Source organism: Stegostoma tigrinum, chromosome 5 (genome assembly GCF_030684315.1).
Source record: "Stegostoma tigrinum isolate sSteTig4 chromosome 5, sSteTig4.hap1, whole genome shotgun sequence".
In the NCBI taxonomy this organism is placed as follows: Eukaryota; Metazoa; Chordata; class Chondrichthyes; order Orectolobiformes; family Stegostomatidae; genus Stegostoma; species Stegostoma tigrinum.
In genome coordinates this window covers 102,295,485-102,311,007 of record NC_081358.1, presented here as the reverse complement: position 1 = coordinate 102,311,007, position 15,523 = coordinate 102,295,485, and the positions used below count along the sequence as shown (strand labels likewise).

The 15,523-nt window shown below is 41.6% G+C and overlaps 1 protein-coding gene across 3 annotated transcripts in view; it reads right to left on the bottom strand.

Annotated features, from left to right (window-relative positions):
* The window catches only part of ccn4b (cellular communication network factor 4b), a 65,255-nt gene that overhangs the window by 31,406 nt on the left and 18,326 nt on the right, over window positions 1-15,523 (bottom strand). The window contains exon 2 of one of the 3 annotated variants that reach the window (XM_048530143.2): window positions 4,746-4,806. The exons of the other annotated variants lie outside the window; for them this stretch is intronic. Within the exon in view, the coding sequence (XP_048386100.2) occupies window positions 4,746-4,790 (45 nt within the window). The 5' untranslated portion in view covers window positions 4,791-4,806. The remainder of the gene's footprint in view (window positions 1-4,745; window positions 4,807-15,523) is intronic. 3 annotated transcript variants of the gene reach the window in all.

Below are 15,523 nucleotides of genomic sequence, written 5' to 3'. Positions count from 1 at the left end.
GACCAGCACTAAAAACTACAACCCAGTGCATTGGATGCTCATGGGAAAGGCAATAAACTTAAAAATATAATGCAATGTTTGCATTTTTCTTCAGTCTTCTTTCATTCTTGTGATTGTTAATGCCTCACAGCAGTGTGGTTCCACAGGAGCCAGCTTCTGTCTTAAATTTCACACTTTTTTCCTGTACGAGGCAGTGTGTACAACAGGGAGTGTAAACCATATCTTTCAACTATATGTGAGCACCTGGCAGTAGGGATTACAATGTGGGGAAAAGAAGCAACAGCCACAAAGTGGAGTCTTTCTTTTATTTTGCTAGCCCATTCAGCATGTTTGCCATTTCCAGTGACAGTCTTTACTTGGCAATTATATGAACAGAAAGGTTTGGAATCAAAGTTTATGCAGAAACAAGTCAGTTCCTTCAGTTAAAAAAGTAAGGAGCCAGTTCATTGGGAAGTGAAAAACAACTAAAGCAAGGATGCAAAGTTTAATAACAAAATGTTTTAGATGTCCAACTATATCCAACTGTTATGCTTGAAAAATAACTGGCTTGCACATATATGTCATGCTGTCAGTGACCATGCAGTCACTATGTGGTATTCTGGTTCAGGTAGTTAGCTGCCACCAGCCCCCATTTCTCGGCCTTGTCTAATTTTCAATGGAGAGGATCAACACTGATGATTCTGAGGAAGCACTTATCATATATGATAAGGTACTTTATTGCCTGACAGCATGAGGTAAAAGCATAATTATGAAGGATTCCCGGGAGCTGTAAATCTGTTCCCTTCAGGCACACACGGAGAACTAACTGTTCCTACCCAACAACTGTGTGACTTCACCAGACTGGGTGGAACTCAATGTAACATGAAAATGAACTCTTTCAGAAACATTATTTTAGACAACAGTTCCTTTATCAAAATCTGAATAAAACTCTGCCGGGTATTATTTTGTAGAGTTTTTAATAAGGGGTTAGATATAATTTGTAGGGCTGAACAGATCAAGGGTATGAGGTGAAAGCAGCATCAGGATACTGCGTTGGATTATCAGTCATGATCGTGTTGAATGGTGCAACAGCCTCAAAGGGCCAAATGGCCTACTCCTGCAGCCTTTTTTTTGGCTTAAAAGTACTTTGACAACTAACTGTTAAATTGGAAAAAGAAATTTATTCACAGATTATCAGAAATACTGAAGTGTAACCAAAGTTAATTTCCACACAAGCTATTGCCGCTGAGATTTCTTCCTGGATCAATTTTTAAACAAAAAAAAACCATGGGCTGTGGCTGTAGCTGCCTGGGACAGCATTTATTTCCCATCCCTAAACGTTTGGCGATAACAAAGTGTGAAGCTGGATGAACACAGCAGGCCAAGCAGCATCTTAGGAGCACAAAAGCTGATGTTTCAGGCCTAGACCCTTCATCAGAAAAGGGGGATGGGGGGAGGGTTCTGAAATAAATAGGGAGAGAGTGGGAGGCGGACCGAAGATGGATAGAGGAGAAGATCGGTCCAACTCGTCCCCGCCTCCCTAACCTGTTCTTCCTCTCACCTATCCCCTCCTCCCACCTCAAGCTGCACCTCCATTTCCAACCTACTGACCTCATCCTGCCTCCTCGAACAGTCCGTCCTCCCCAGACTGACCTATCCCCTCCCTACCTCCCCACCTATACTCTCCTCTCCACCTATCTTCTCCTCTATCCATCTTCGGTCCGCCTCTTCCTCTCTCCCTATTTATTTCAGAACCCTCTCTCCATCCCCCTCTCTGATGAAGGGTCTAGGCCCGAAACGTCAGCTTTTGTGCTCCTGAGATGCTGCTTGGCCTGCTGTGTTCATCCAGCTTCACACTTTGTTATCTCAGATTCTCCAGCATCTGCAGTTCCTATTATCTCTCAACGTTTGGAAACTGGTTAAGAGCCAATTGTTGGTCTGGAGTCAAATGTCAGCCAAACCACCTAAGGATGGCAGATTTCCTTCCCTAAAGGTCATTAATAAACTAGGTGGGTTTCTAAGGAAAATCGTGACACAGTCTCCATATAAGCAGCTTCATGACCTGTCAGTTCCGCATACATTACCCACCCAGGAGATCTGATTGCTACTTTAAAAGTTTATTAATTCCCATATGTGAGGTAAAGCTCTTAACACAGGAAATATGAGGTCAGTTGAGAGTCAGCATTGACTTCAAATGGCCCTGCTCTGCATTTTCCTCATGTGTGGGTCAAGTCTTGATCACATCCCTTACCAACTAAAATAGTATTTGTCAGAAACTATGGTGAACTCTGGATTTGAGGTCAATTCACTGTCTTGGAGTCTCTGTAAAATCTCCATGTCTCTGAAAATTCTAATGTAGAATTCACCACCCTCCAATTCAGAGGAGAGAGAGAGAGTTACCACAGACTCATGGTTGTAACTGCCCTCGAAGAAAGTGGGTAAAAATCAATGCTACAAAGTGACTGAAAATATCACAATTAAACCTGAATTCTGTTTAAACCAAATTGGCCTAACTAGGTGTGGACTAACAATGAGAAGGGTAATGTGGATGCAATGTAAATGCAGGATAAACAGTTTGCCCGGTGAAACAAATATTTTAGTGCTCACTGTGATGGATGTGGTTCAGGGGTTTTGCCAAATTTCTGAGCGTCAAGAAAGCATATAAATCAGGATGTGTGAAATCCCTCAACTTCTACCTTCTACTCAAACACATCAGGTCTAGGTTTGGGTTCTGCCAGCTAGGAACATCTATTTTCCAGGCATTAGGCATGGGGGCTTTGCATCTTATGATAAATTTACTCCAGATGGAAAATATGAAGCACTTTTCTTTTTTGAGTTCTGATAACTACTTGCTCCTCAGCTGTCCAGCTGTAGAAATTGCTCTTGCGCAACCCATTAGTTGAGATCGACTTGTCCCATACCGAGGCAATTTTATACTCTATGGATACATGTTTGGAAAGGAGTGAGCTGAGTCTGTTCAGAAACTCATTTCATCAAAAGGCCTTACAGTTGCTAGACAGATGAAAATTTAATCTCATAAGTTTATCTTGGTTTCAACTTTAGGTCCCATAAGTGAACGGACAGTTAAAACAAAAATCTGCAATTAAGGGTTGGATCTTCCCATTTTTGCCTGAGTGTTATTTTCATGGATGATTTGTCTCCACAAATTCCGGGCATGATTGTCCCAAATCTCCCTAATAAACTACTCGGTAGGTTCCTTTGGCTCCCCTCTCATCGACTCTCCCATGTGCTGTAGTCGGACATATTCGTCAATGCTGGGACATCCTGAGAAATCACGGCACTGGCACCATCTTTCAAAGATTGTGTATACACCCGGTCAAGCTCTGGCAGCCCAGAGCTGCCCTGCCCGGTTTGTGACATTTGCCACAGACTTGGCAGATAACTGGAAATTGACACTTTTGTTGCGGATAGAGAGCGCTTTGTCCTGGCAGAAGGGATGGTGCAGAGGAGGGCCTGCTTTCATACAGCAGGACAAAGCAATTCCTCAAAAATTAAAGGCATTGGGATTCGATGAATTGAAAGGGGTTGCTGGTCACTTAGAGTTAAGGTTCTGTCTGAAAGCCAGGCAAACAGAAATTCCACCATGGGCTGTAAAATATCTAAAGTTAGAAAGGATAGTGATACCAGGTAAATTAAAACTGGAGCAACACAGATTAAAATTCCAACAGAATAAGGAGGAAAACAAAGTCTAGGAATTGCAAAAGAAGACAAGAAATGCAACAGGCAGAAAAGAGGAAAAGGAAAGTTCAAATTGAAACAGCTTAAACTGAGAAGGGAGAATTTCATTGAGACTCGGTCTGCTTCATGATCCACCCCTAACTCAGACTTAAGTGCTGAGGAAGTCATGTTTAGCCATTTAATCCCCACTTTTAATGAGGGAGATGCCTCTTTCATCTCTTTGGCACAGTTAACATTGTAGCTCAAGTTGCCAGTCTAACAATGAGCACTGTTATTGCAGAGCACACTGACAGGGAAGTTTCACAATGTTTGAGAAGTGTGCAACAGAGTATCAGGCAGCAAAAGTGCATACCAATAAGTTCCAGAGGTGTACTGATAAAAATCCTGTACCTTCAAGCAGTGGCCAGATGTACCTGTAAATTGAACAGCTCAAGCAGCTTGTTTTTGATCAGTGGGTACGGCACTTAAAAGTTCACCTTGAAAAGTTCAAAAGCTCCATACCTTATCTCTTTCAAACTCAAGTAGAAGAGCAGAGGGCAGCAAGGCGCAGGCATTGATAAAAATGAAGTCAGTCATGAGAATATACAAAAGAACTATATTTTATGCAATTGCTTTTTGACAAACAGAAATGGCAAAAGAAAGGATTTGTAATATCAGAACTCTCTCCCTCTTTCACTAACCATCTCAGAAGACAACACACAGTGAATCAGAAAAATATCCATTTACCGAGAGCTCAAAGATAGCAACAAATTTCTCCAATGTGGGGACACAAAACATCAATTAAACAACAGTGGTATCAGGTTAAAACTAACATCCCAAGGACTTGAAGAATGTTTTAATGTGAATATTCATTATCTACCTTCTTGTACTAGGCAAACTTCTTCAACATTTCAATAAAATGCATCTTTCCTTCATCTAAGTAAGCCTTGCAATTGACTCCCTAATTATGAATTCTTGAATTATATTTAATTACAGTGTGATATTGCTGCATGCTAAAAATAATTTTAAAATTTAGTCATGGCCATCCTGGAGAATTAAAAGAGGGGAGCCCATTCACTCCTCCTCACCTGGAGAGTGATCAGAAGAGTCTTCAACATTAACGATGGGTCCATTCAACATGAAAAGAAACTGCAATAAAGAGAAAAAATGCTGGTGAAACCTCCTTTACACAGCGGAGACCAAATATAAATTGGGTAACCACTTTGCGGAAAATCTTCCAGTTGTTTCTCATTTCAATAAACCATATTGTTCCAATGTTAACATTTCTATCTTGGACCTGCTACAGTGTTCCAATGTAGCTTGATAGAAGCTGGAAGAGTGACACCTCCTTTTCCACTTATGCATCTTACAATATTTAATGCTCAATGTTGAGGTTAACAACTTCAGAGTATGATCTCTGTCCTGTCTTTTAATCCTAACCCTAACTCGAACACCACCACCCCAGCTCCCAACACCCTACTCTCAACAGAGCAAATCCCATGTTTTCCTTTTCACACCTATCTATTCACACATATTTTGCTTATCTATCACTGTTTTACCATTAGCAATCCTTTTGTCTTTTGCCACTCACTCTTCCTCCCACTCTGGCAACAAATTACGTTCTGAAGAAGTGATAGTGATTACACAATATTAACTCGCTTTCTCTCGCCACAGATGCTGTAGCCGCGCTGGATTTCTCCAGCATCTTTTCAATATAGATTTTCAGCATCTGTAGTATTTTGCTTTTCTGAACGAAACCTGCCCTTCCCCCTAAATGGTTCAAAAAAGTCCGATTTGGTACATCATTTCAAGGAAACTGTGGGAGATAAGTACAGCACCTTCCAAGGCTATGACATCAAACACTTACAAGTGAAAGGGAGCAGGTACACAGGAAACCCAGCACCTGCCGTTCCAGGCCACACATCACCCTGATTTAGACTCACAGCAACATAGAGATTTACAGCATGGAAATAGATCCTTGGGCCCAACTTGTCTGTGTTATTTGCACTTAAACTAGTCCCATTTGCCTGCATTGGTTCATATGCCTCCATACCCATCCCATCCATGGAAAGATATTGTGGTTCCTTAATGGTCAAAATCCTGGAGCTTTATTCCAAACAGCATTGACGATGTCCTTACATCTCGCAGTAGTTCTACAAGGAAGCTTACAACCACTGTGTCCAATTAGGGCAATTAGGACCCCGCCCTGCCTGCCTCCTCTCAATAATCAGTTAAACAAAAGGAAGAGTCATTAATTCTGTTGTAATGTGGCACTAACTCATTAAGAAGCATCTCACTGGAGTTCAGTTTAGGTTCTGCTAGATATACAAGTTTTTAGGCACTAATCTGGACTTGGACATTAACACTGAATCGTACCAACAGTGAATCATGCCGAACATTGAATCATCAGAGTGAGGAGACATACTAAGGTTATGAGAATCCATTCATTTGATGAACCAATGATTTTTCTTTGATTTTATTTGTGCATCACTGGCAAAGTTAATATTTATTGCTCACCCTTAATTTTTCCCTGTCTTGATGAACTAACTTTTTGAATTATCCTTATGTGTTCCATTTGTGGGAAATTACTAGGAATTAAGAAGTGTACTGCCATTGTGCACTGTGGTAGTGTCCCTACTCTTAAACAAGGAGGTCTGGGTACAAGTCTAACCTGCTCCAGTATGCCATAATGTATACAATCAAATTGACCAAAAGTACACACCTACCTACTGGCCTCATCCCGCCCCCTTGATCTGTCCGTCCTCCCTGGACTGACCTATCCCCTCCCTACCTCCCCACCTACACTCACCTTTACTGGCTCCATCCCTGCCTCTTTGACCTGTCTGTCTCCTCTCCACCTATCTTCTCCTCTTTCCATCTTCTATCTGCCTCCCCTTCTCTCCCTATTTATTTCAGAACCCCCTTGACCTCCCCCATTTCTGAAGAAGGGTCTAGGCTTGAAGCGTCAGCTTTCCTGCTCCTCTGACGCTGCTTGGCCCGGTGCGTTCATCCAGCTCCATACCTTGTTATCTCATATTCTCCAGCATCTGCAGCTCCTACTAATTCTGACTAAAAATATCTACTGCTATTGGAGACAAGCCCTCAATATTTGGATGCAATTGGAATATCCCTCTACCACTGAGCAAACCAGTCTTGCAGTGAGGAACCAGAAGATGTGTCCACTTAAATATGCCAAGTGCCTATCTTAGGAATGACAATTATTTTGTCCTTTTCTACTGTAGCTGGTAGGGTGCTTTAGTGGCCACTACACTGGGGACTTAGCCGGTTGGTTAGCACCTGAAAAGTGCATGGCAGAATTTACAGAAGTGCCTCTCTTTTTAAAGTGGCCTGTGAGATACTCTTTCAAGTTGTGGCTCCTGGGTGGCATCATGGTGTGAGTTTCCAAGTGGCTTACAATTCTGTTGCTGGTTTGTCTGCAAAATAAATTGCACTCAACAAATTACCAGTGGCTAACAGCATATAGAAATGGTAGTCACCATTAAAAGACTTTCCAAGCTGTTCCAAATGGTAAGCTAGCTGCTCACTGTTACAACTGTCTCCTTCGCTCTCACCTTCACCCACACAACTGGGAAATCTGCTTCCAGCTCACCACTGGTGAGCCTTGCTCAGTCTCCTCTGTATTCATGGTCAAGCTTCTTGCTCGTGTCATCAGTCAGTTTGTCAAAGCTCCCAGTGTGGTGGAACAAAAGCCTGTGGGGCATGTAACTGTTGCAAAATGATTGAACAATGGAAACTTCCAGGATAACCATACGCTAAAACACTTCAATTTTTAGGTTTGAGCTGAAAATTCAGTGAGTGGAATTTCTTCCGATTGTCAAGCCGTCCTGTTGGTCCCAAAGATGCCAGCTCTGCTGCATCTGTTTAGCCAAATATATCATGAAGCTGTGGGAATCCAGTCTTTGCAACACTGTAAGTGCTCTGTGTCGGTATGTCAACAATAAAATCTACCCCAAAAGATTCTTCTTCTCTGCCCTCACCAGGGAAAGAAAATCATTGCAATTCTTAGATGGCCACAGAATAGCAAATTGTAGCTTGAAAAACCAAGCAGGTCTCTTTTCTCTTCTGACCACACTATCCTTTTACAAATCTCTTGTCTCTTCTGAGATATTCACTGATTTTCAGGGCAGCCTGTGACCTGATACTTTCCCCCATGGCAAAATGAAAGCCTGTAGCCTCACTTTCAAGTAAAATTACTGATTAGCAATTTGACCCAAATCTCTTTTATCTTTAAAAATGGATAGTTTATAGCAAAACAGTACCTTTCATACTTTTCTAGGACTCAGTCTTTTGTGAACTCAAAGATTGCTACGATTGTCTCTAACCATGAACACCTTACCTGTTTGCCTCACTAACACAATCTGGCCAATCCTTCGAACTTTAACCCTAATAACACACACAGTATCTATCAGACTTCACGACTTGTCACATAATCCCTTCCATTTTACCTTAAAAGCACAGTGCTAAAATATAATAATCTTATATAACTTATAATTATAACAGTTTGTCGATAAATTGATGAACATAGATTTTTAAAAATTCATTCGTGGGATTTTGGGCATCACTAGCCAAGCCAGCATTTATTGCCATCCCTAATTTCCCAAGCTAACGGTCAACCACATTGATGTAGATCTGGAGTCACATGTAGACAAACAAGACAGTTTCCTTCACTAAAGGGCATTAGGGCAATCACATGGGCCTTTTGGGGTAATAAGCAATGGTTTCATGGCTGTCAATAAACTCTTAATATGAGATTTTTATTGAATTCTAATTCCATCATCTACCATGGTAGGATTCAAACCCAGGTCCCCAGAATATTACTTGGATCTCAGAGAATATTCCAGTGATAATGGCATGAGGCCATCATCTCTCCGCAATTTATGTGGATATTCAGAAAGACAGCATGGAAACAGGCTCTTCAGCCCAAACTGGTCCATGCTGCCCGTGAGCTAGTTCCAATTGCCCGCATTTGGTCCATATCCCTCTAAGCCCTTCTCATCCATGTACCTATCCAAATGATTTTTTTTAAAGTTGCTATTGTACCTGCCTCAACAACTTTCTCTGCAGGCCATTCCATATATGCACCACTCTCTGCCTGAGGAAGTTGCCCCTCAGGTCCTTCTCAAATCTTTGCCCTGTCACCTTAAACCTGCGCCCTCTAGTCTTCAATTCCCCATCCCTGGAAAAAAGACTAAATGCATTCACCTTATCTATGCCCTATGTGACTTTATACACCTCTTTCTCCTACTTTCCAAGAAATAAAGTCCTGTCCTGGCCAACCTCTCACTATAACTCAGGCCTATTAGTCCTAGCAACATCCTTTTAAATCTGAGAGAACAAGGTGTAGAGCCTTGTAAATCTTCTTTACACACTTTCCAATTTAACTATGTCTTTCCTATAATAGGGTAGCCAAATTCTACACAATGCTCCAAGTGTGGCCTCACCAACGACTTATACAACTGTAACATAACGTCTCAACTGCTGTAATCAATACCTCGACTGAGGAAGGTCAGTATGCTAAATGCCTTCATCACCACCCTGTTCACCTGTGACGCTGCTTTCAACAAATTAAGTACATGTACCCTGAGGTCCCTCTGTTCCACAACACTCCTCAGGACCTTACCATTTAGTGTACTGATCCTACCTTAATTTGACTTTCCAAAGTGCAATACCTCACAATTATCTGTATTGTATTGTATTTGCCAATCCTCAGCCCACTTCCCCAGCTGATCAAGATCCCTCTGTAATTTTTGATAGCCTTCTTTGCTATCAATGATGCCTCCTAATTTTGTATCATCTGCAAACTTACTAATCATGCCTTGTACATTCACATCCAGGTAATTTATGTAAATAACAAATAACATCCCCAGCACTGACCCCTGTGGCACACCACTAGTCACAGACCTACAGTCCAAGAAACAGCCTTCAACCATCACCTTCTGCTTCTACTATTGGGCTAATTTTGAATCCAATTAGTTAGCCTCCCCTAGATCCCATGTGACCTAACTTTCATGACTAGCCTGATGTGTGGGACCTTGTCAAAGGCCTTACTGAAGTCCACAATAAACAACATCCATCATCCTACCCTCATCCATCCTCTTAGTTACGTCTTCGAAAAACTCTAAAAGATTTGTCAAACATGGCTTCCCACATACAAATCCATGCTGACTATCCCTAATCAAGACCTCGATTATCCAAATGTTGGTTGATCCTGTCCCTCAGTATCCTCTCCAGTAACGTGCCTACTACTGATGTCAGGCTCACTGACCTGTAGTTCCCTGGCTTGTCTTTGCTACCTTTCTTAAATAATGGACCAACATTAGTCACCCTCCAGCCTTCCAAACTACACCAGTGGCTAAAGATAGGCAAAAATCTCTGCAAGGCCTCTGCAATTTCTTCCCTAGCCTCCCACAAATTCCAAGGATGAACCTGATCAAGCCCAGGGTATTTATCCACCTTAATTTGCTTTAAGGCTGCAACACCGCCTGACTGGTAATGTGTATGCAGCCCAAAACATCCCAACTTATATCCCTTATTTCCTTAGCATCCATGATTTTCTCCTTAGTAAACGCTGAGGAGAAACATTAAACACTAACAATCTCCCCTATCTCCCGTAGCTCCACACATAGACGGCCATGCTGATCTTCCCTCCCTAGCTACCCTTTTATACTCAAAATAGCTATACAGCTTTTTGGAATCATCACTGGCCCACTCTCTCAATGGCTGCACCCTTGTACACCTTTACCTTGCCAGCTGTCTTCTTCACAGAGCCCCTTTATTTGGTCAGAGGAGGAAGGAGGGTGGGAAACACCAATATAGTGGTGGTGACTTGTCATGAGATACTGGGAAAACATGTCCAGCAATTCCTATAATCCAAATATTCCTGGTGAGTATTGTTGCTCTCTTGCCATGAATTTCCCGACTATTCAAGATATTTGTGGCTCCATGATGGAGCACAGATTATTAGAATTCATGATAACTATCTATCATTTTTGGGCATTTTTGGGTAGGATTTTGGCAGGAATCCACTAGGCTGAAACCAAGAAAGGCAATTTCTCACAGCGTGTACTTGGTCCAGTCTTTATTCTGTCTGTGCGGTGTGCCCAGCACCCAATCACTGCTCTCTCTCTCTCTCTCTCTCTCTCTGCCCCAAATTCAGGCTGACCTTCCTGCCTGTCCTGAGTCTGACCCTGGTCTGTTTCTGCCGTGGACTCAGGCCCTGTCCCTCCGATTTCTGTGTCTGAGCCCAGCTCTTTGAGCTCTCAGCCCAATCTGCCTTTGAGAAGGAAGAGAAAAATATTAAGAAGAAATACAGCATACAGAGGAAAACAAAGTGACACCTGCCGCAGATTCTCCAGCTTGTATTAGTGAAGCATTTTCTGTCTTATACTATTCCGCCAAGAGTGGAAAGTTTATTGGAAAAATATAAAAGTGTAATAAATGGTTTGTTGCATTTCTTTTCCAAGATACAATGTACAAAATGTGCCAAACTTCTATATTTTCATAGAAGCTGGAACTCAAAGGTGGTCTTGAGAGTAAAATGAAAAATAACAGAGCAGGCAGTTGGAAAAATAGCTCTCACAAATCATCTGAGGCAAGCAAAAGTGAAGCAGTTAATTAAAATAATACATCAGTAAGATGAAGCACTTGCCAAGGAATCTCATGCTTTGCCTCCTCTCACTGCTTCCTTGCACAGAAAATTTGACTCATCTGCTATTCACGTTAACTAGAGTACTTGATGTTCAGGGCTTCTGTCTGGTTCTTCCATAAGAAATTCCTGTCAAAACTCCAACAGTATCTTTCAAAATTTACACAGGACTATTTCCATCAACAGCTCCTTTACATTATGTTTACTACTATATGCTGATTTGCTATTAATTAATCGATAATAAAAGCTCACCAAAGGTAATCTTTCATATGACTAGTGCAATTCATGTAATTGATTGGGACACTTCTCTTGTCTCCACAGATGTTGTCTGAACTGTAATATGTCCCGCGACTTCTGTGACTGTATACCTAGGGTTCACCTACAAATACATCACTGGTTTTAAAAAGTACGTGTTTCTTGGTGTTTAATATTATATTTCATGTACCAATCTTCATCACCTTTGTATTTTATAAAGTTTATTCTCAAAGTGCAGATATTGCTTGTGAGGCCTCCAATGGTGGTCCATCCAGCGACCCTGGAGATGTGATGGACATTTTTCGTGAATCATTGCAGTCCACAACGCTGCTAAGTAGGGAGTTATGGTATTTTCATCCGATGATGATGAAGGGATACTGATAAATAACCAAGTTGGCATGGTGTGGAGGGGAACAAGTTCTAGTTTAGTTCAATGCTGTTAAACTAAAAACAGTCACTGAAGCAAATAGGCTCTCTGGTGAAAACATGGAGAATACTGGTTCGCTCAGCCCAGAAAGTCCTTTAGTCAGTAACAACAAGAAAAAACAGAAGTTGCTGGAAAACTCAGCAGGTCTGGCAGCATCTGTGAAGGAAAAAACAGAGTTAACGTTTTGGGTCCGGTGACCCTTCCTCAGAACTGATGGTGGCTGGGAACACGTCTGTTTATATGCAGAAAAAAGGGGAGGGGGATAGGGTAGAGAGTAAATGATAGGATAGAGCCTAAAGAAAGAAAGGAGAAGTTGGATGGCAACTATTAGTGACTAATAACAGGTAGTGTGTAATGGCAGGTAACAACGCCTGGTGTATGGGGTAAGGGGCTGGGACATGGGAGAGTTTAAGCCATAAAATTACTGAACTCGATATTGAGTCCGGAGGGCTGCAGGGTCCCCAAGCAGAAAATGAGTTGTTCTTCTTCCAGCTTGCATTAAGATTCACTAGAACACTGCAGTAAGCCAGAGACAGGCATGCTGGCCAGGGAACAGGACGGTGCATTAAAGTGGCAGGCAATGGGTAGTTCAGGGTCTTTTTTGTGAGCAGACCGCAGATGTTCTGTGAAGCGGTACTCAGTCTACGCTTTGTTTCTCCCATATAGAGGATACCACATTGTGAGCATCCAATGCAGACGTCTAGATTCTGGGAAGTGCAGGTGAAGTGTTGCTTCACCTGGTAGATAACTTTAGGCCCTTGGATGCTGAGGAGGGAGGAGGTAACTGGGCAGGTGTTGCACCTTCGCCGGTTACAGGGGAAGGTGCTGTAGAGCTGTTGGGAGGTGTTGGAGGTGAAGGATGTATGGACCAGGGTGACCCAGAGGGTATGGTCCCTGCGGAATGAGGGCAAGGGAGGGGAGCGGAATATGTGTCTGGTGATGGCATCTTGCTAGAGGTGGCGGAAATGGTGTGCGATGATCTTCTGGATGTGGATGCTGGTGGGATGATAGATGAGGGTATGGGGAACCCTATTGCTGTTGCAGGAGGGAAGAGAAGGGGTGAGGGCTGAGATGTGAGAGATGGGTCGGACCTGGTTGAAGGCCCTGTCGACATCAGAGTTGGAGAATCCTCAGTTGAGGAAGAAGGTGGATAATTCGGAGGTTCCCTTATCGATCTTGGCCTCATCAGAACATATACAACGGTGACGGAGGAACTGAGAGAATGGGGTGGAGTCTTTACAGGAATTGGGGTGTGAGGATGTACAGTCCACCTAGCTGTGGGAGTCAGTGGGTGTCTTCTCCTCTGCAGATTCTGTCAGACCTGCTGAGCTTTCCCAGCAACTTTTGTTCCTGATTTACAGCATCTGCAGTTCTTCTGGTTTTTGTTCAGGATAGTCTTTTAGTTATTGATGGGTGGACCTTATCTTATAATGTCAGTTAACCATTTAAAGTCCTAACTACGTGATACAACAGTATGGTGCTATTCAAGAAATTTGAATGATTTGCTGCAATGCCTGTGTAGATAGTGTGCACTTCAGTTATGATTTACCTGTGATGGAGGGAGTGGTTGGTTTAGATTATGGATTTATGATTTCTGTCCCTAAATTATCATCCTTCTATAAAACATACGGACTGTGAAATGGCACTCCAAATTATGAAATCTGCTTCTGGTGCTTGAAGCTTTCATAGAAGATTGCTACAAAAAAACCCAAAACATCATCTGTTAACAATAAAGTGGGGAGAGTTCCTTTATGTTACTGCTACTGAAAATGTGAAATTATCTACTGACTAAAAAAAAGTATTCTGGACTGTCAAAGATCACAGAACTATCAGGAAACAGCCCTCAGTCTTTTTGGTAATTTTTCTATGTGGGATCGGCAACTATTAACAAATAGATAAATACGGTTTTAAGGAATGTATTTGAGACTGGTTACATTCACTGTAATCTGGGGACTCCTCCTGATCAACTCAACTATCTATATCCTGGAAGTAATCCAGTGGGTTTGTCAAGCATGATTTCCTTCCCAGTATAGTTCATCACTAATTGGGAGAAGTCTGCTGAGGAGTCAGGAACATTCTGAAAGGTAAGTACAAAATATTTCCACAACTTCAAATGTCACTATTAGGAGCTGTATTGAAAGACAGTCTATCCTCTAAATGTAAATTAGCCCTTACATTGAACAACATTGTGCAATAGCACCTTATGCATTACAGAACGAGTTATAATACATTAAAAAAGACATTTAAAAACTTTCAGTTTCTGCTATTATGTTTAGTTTTTTGATTTAAATTGATGACTAGTAATGTTTTTGTTTGCTTCTAGTATCAAAGATATGTATTCCAAATTTTATTGGACTGTTAGCATTTTTTCCACGCAAAGTCATGATCACTTAAAACTTTACAAGACTGAAGGGCTCTGCAAATGGGCAATTTGTAAAAATGCAACTTTATATACAGGGCACTAAGACAACACCTTGTTGCGACTTTTCATTGAAAAAGAACTGTCACCCTAAAATTCCAACTGGAAACACCGTATTAGGTTTATATTTCTATAGTTTTCCATGTGTTACTCGGAGCTGAGTTCTCACTCAAGAGACCATACTTTCCTAAGAAAATATATGATATAATTTCACACATAAGTGAAGATGTGGAATAGTTCACCCAGGGATATGAAGGAATGTTATAAACTTCAAACCAAAAGGTTGATGATAGATTTTTGGCAGTCAAAGCTATCAAGAGAGCAAGGAAGTAAGTAGCTTGTGAAGTTCAGTACTTCTGGAAGAAGCCAAAGGGATAATGTTTATCTTTACCTGTCCTGTTCCTAAACGACACTGGGACATTTTAAAGCAGAGATAGGGTAGCCCTTTGTGCAATAAGCACAATATTCCACTGAGATCATGCCTGCGAAAATTGCAGAGCCCTAAGTGAAAATGTCTTTTCTTTTTGATCAGCATATTCTGCAGAAGAAGGAAAGATTTAGAACAAAGAAAAACTAGAATGTTAGTCAGCAAGGTTAGGCTCCCCTGCGTTGAGCTGCTGCTGATGTTTAGCACCCAGTCTCATTAGGAAGACCACCTTATCACCTCTCTGATTTAAACAGGTCTTCTCACCACTACTCCCTCCTTGACTTTTCTTTTTAATGATTCCTCGCATCAAAACTTTTATCATTGACCAGAGTTAGTGGAGTCATCTCATCATTACTGATGTTCTCTTGGCCTGGATTGAGTGTACAGATACCTGTTTAAGTTTGAGTGATGATAAGGACATCCCTTACAAGAAGTAGTTATCAAACAAAAAGAGGGAAACAGCACCTCAAACCTGGAATTTAAGCGTGATGATTTTCAAACATCGCTGACAACGTTGTTACAATTAAAACCTGCTGTTCTGACTCGCAATCTAGACTCTCCCCTGTCCATGTTTATTGAGCATTAGCAAAGATTCAAATTTCAGTCTACAAATTCAGAAATTAAATGATTTATCTGTCAATTTAAAGAAATAAACACGGCACATTTCAAATT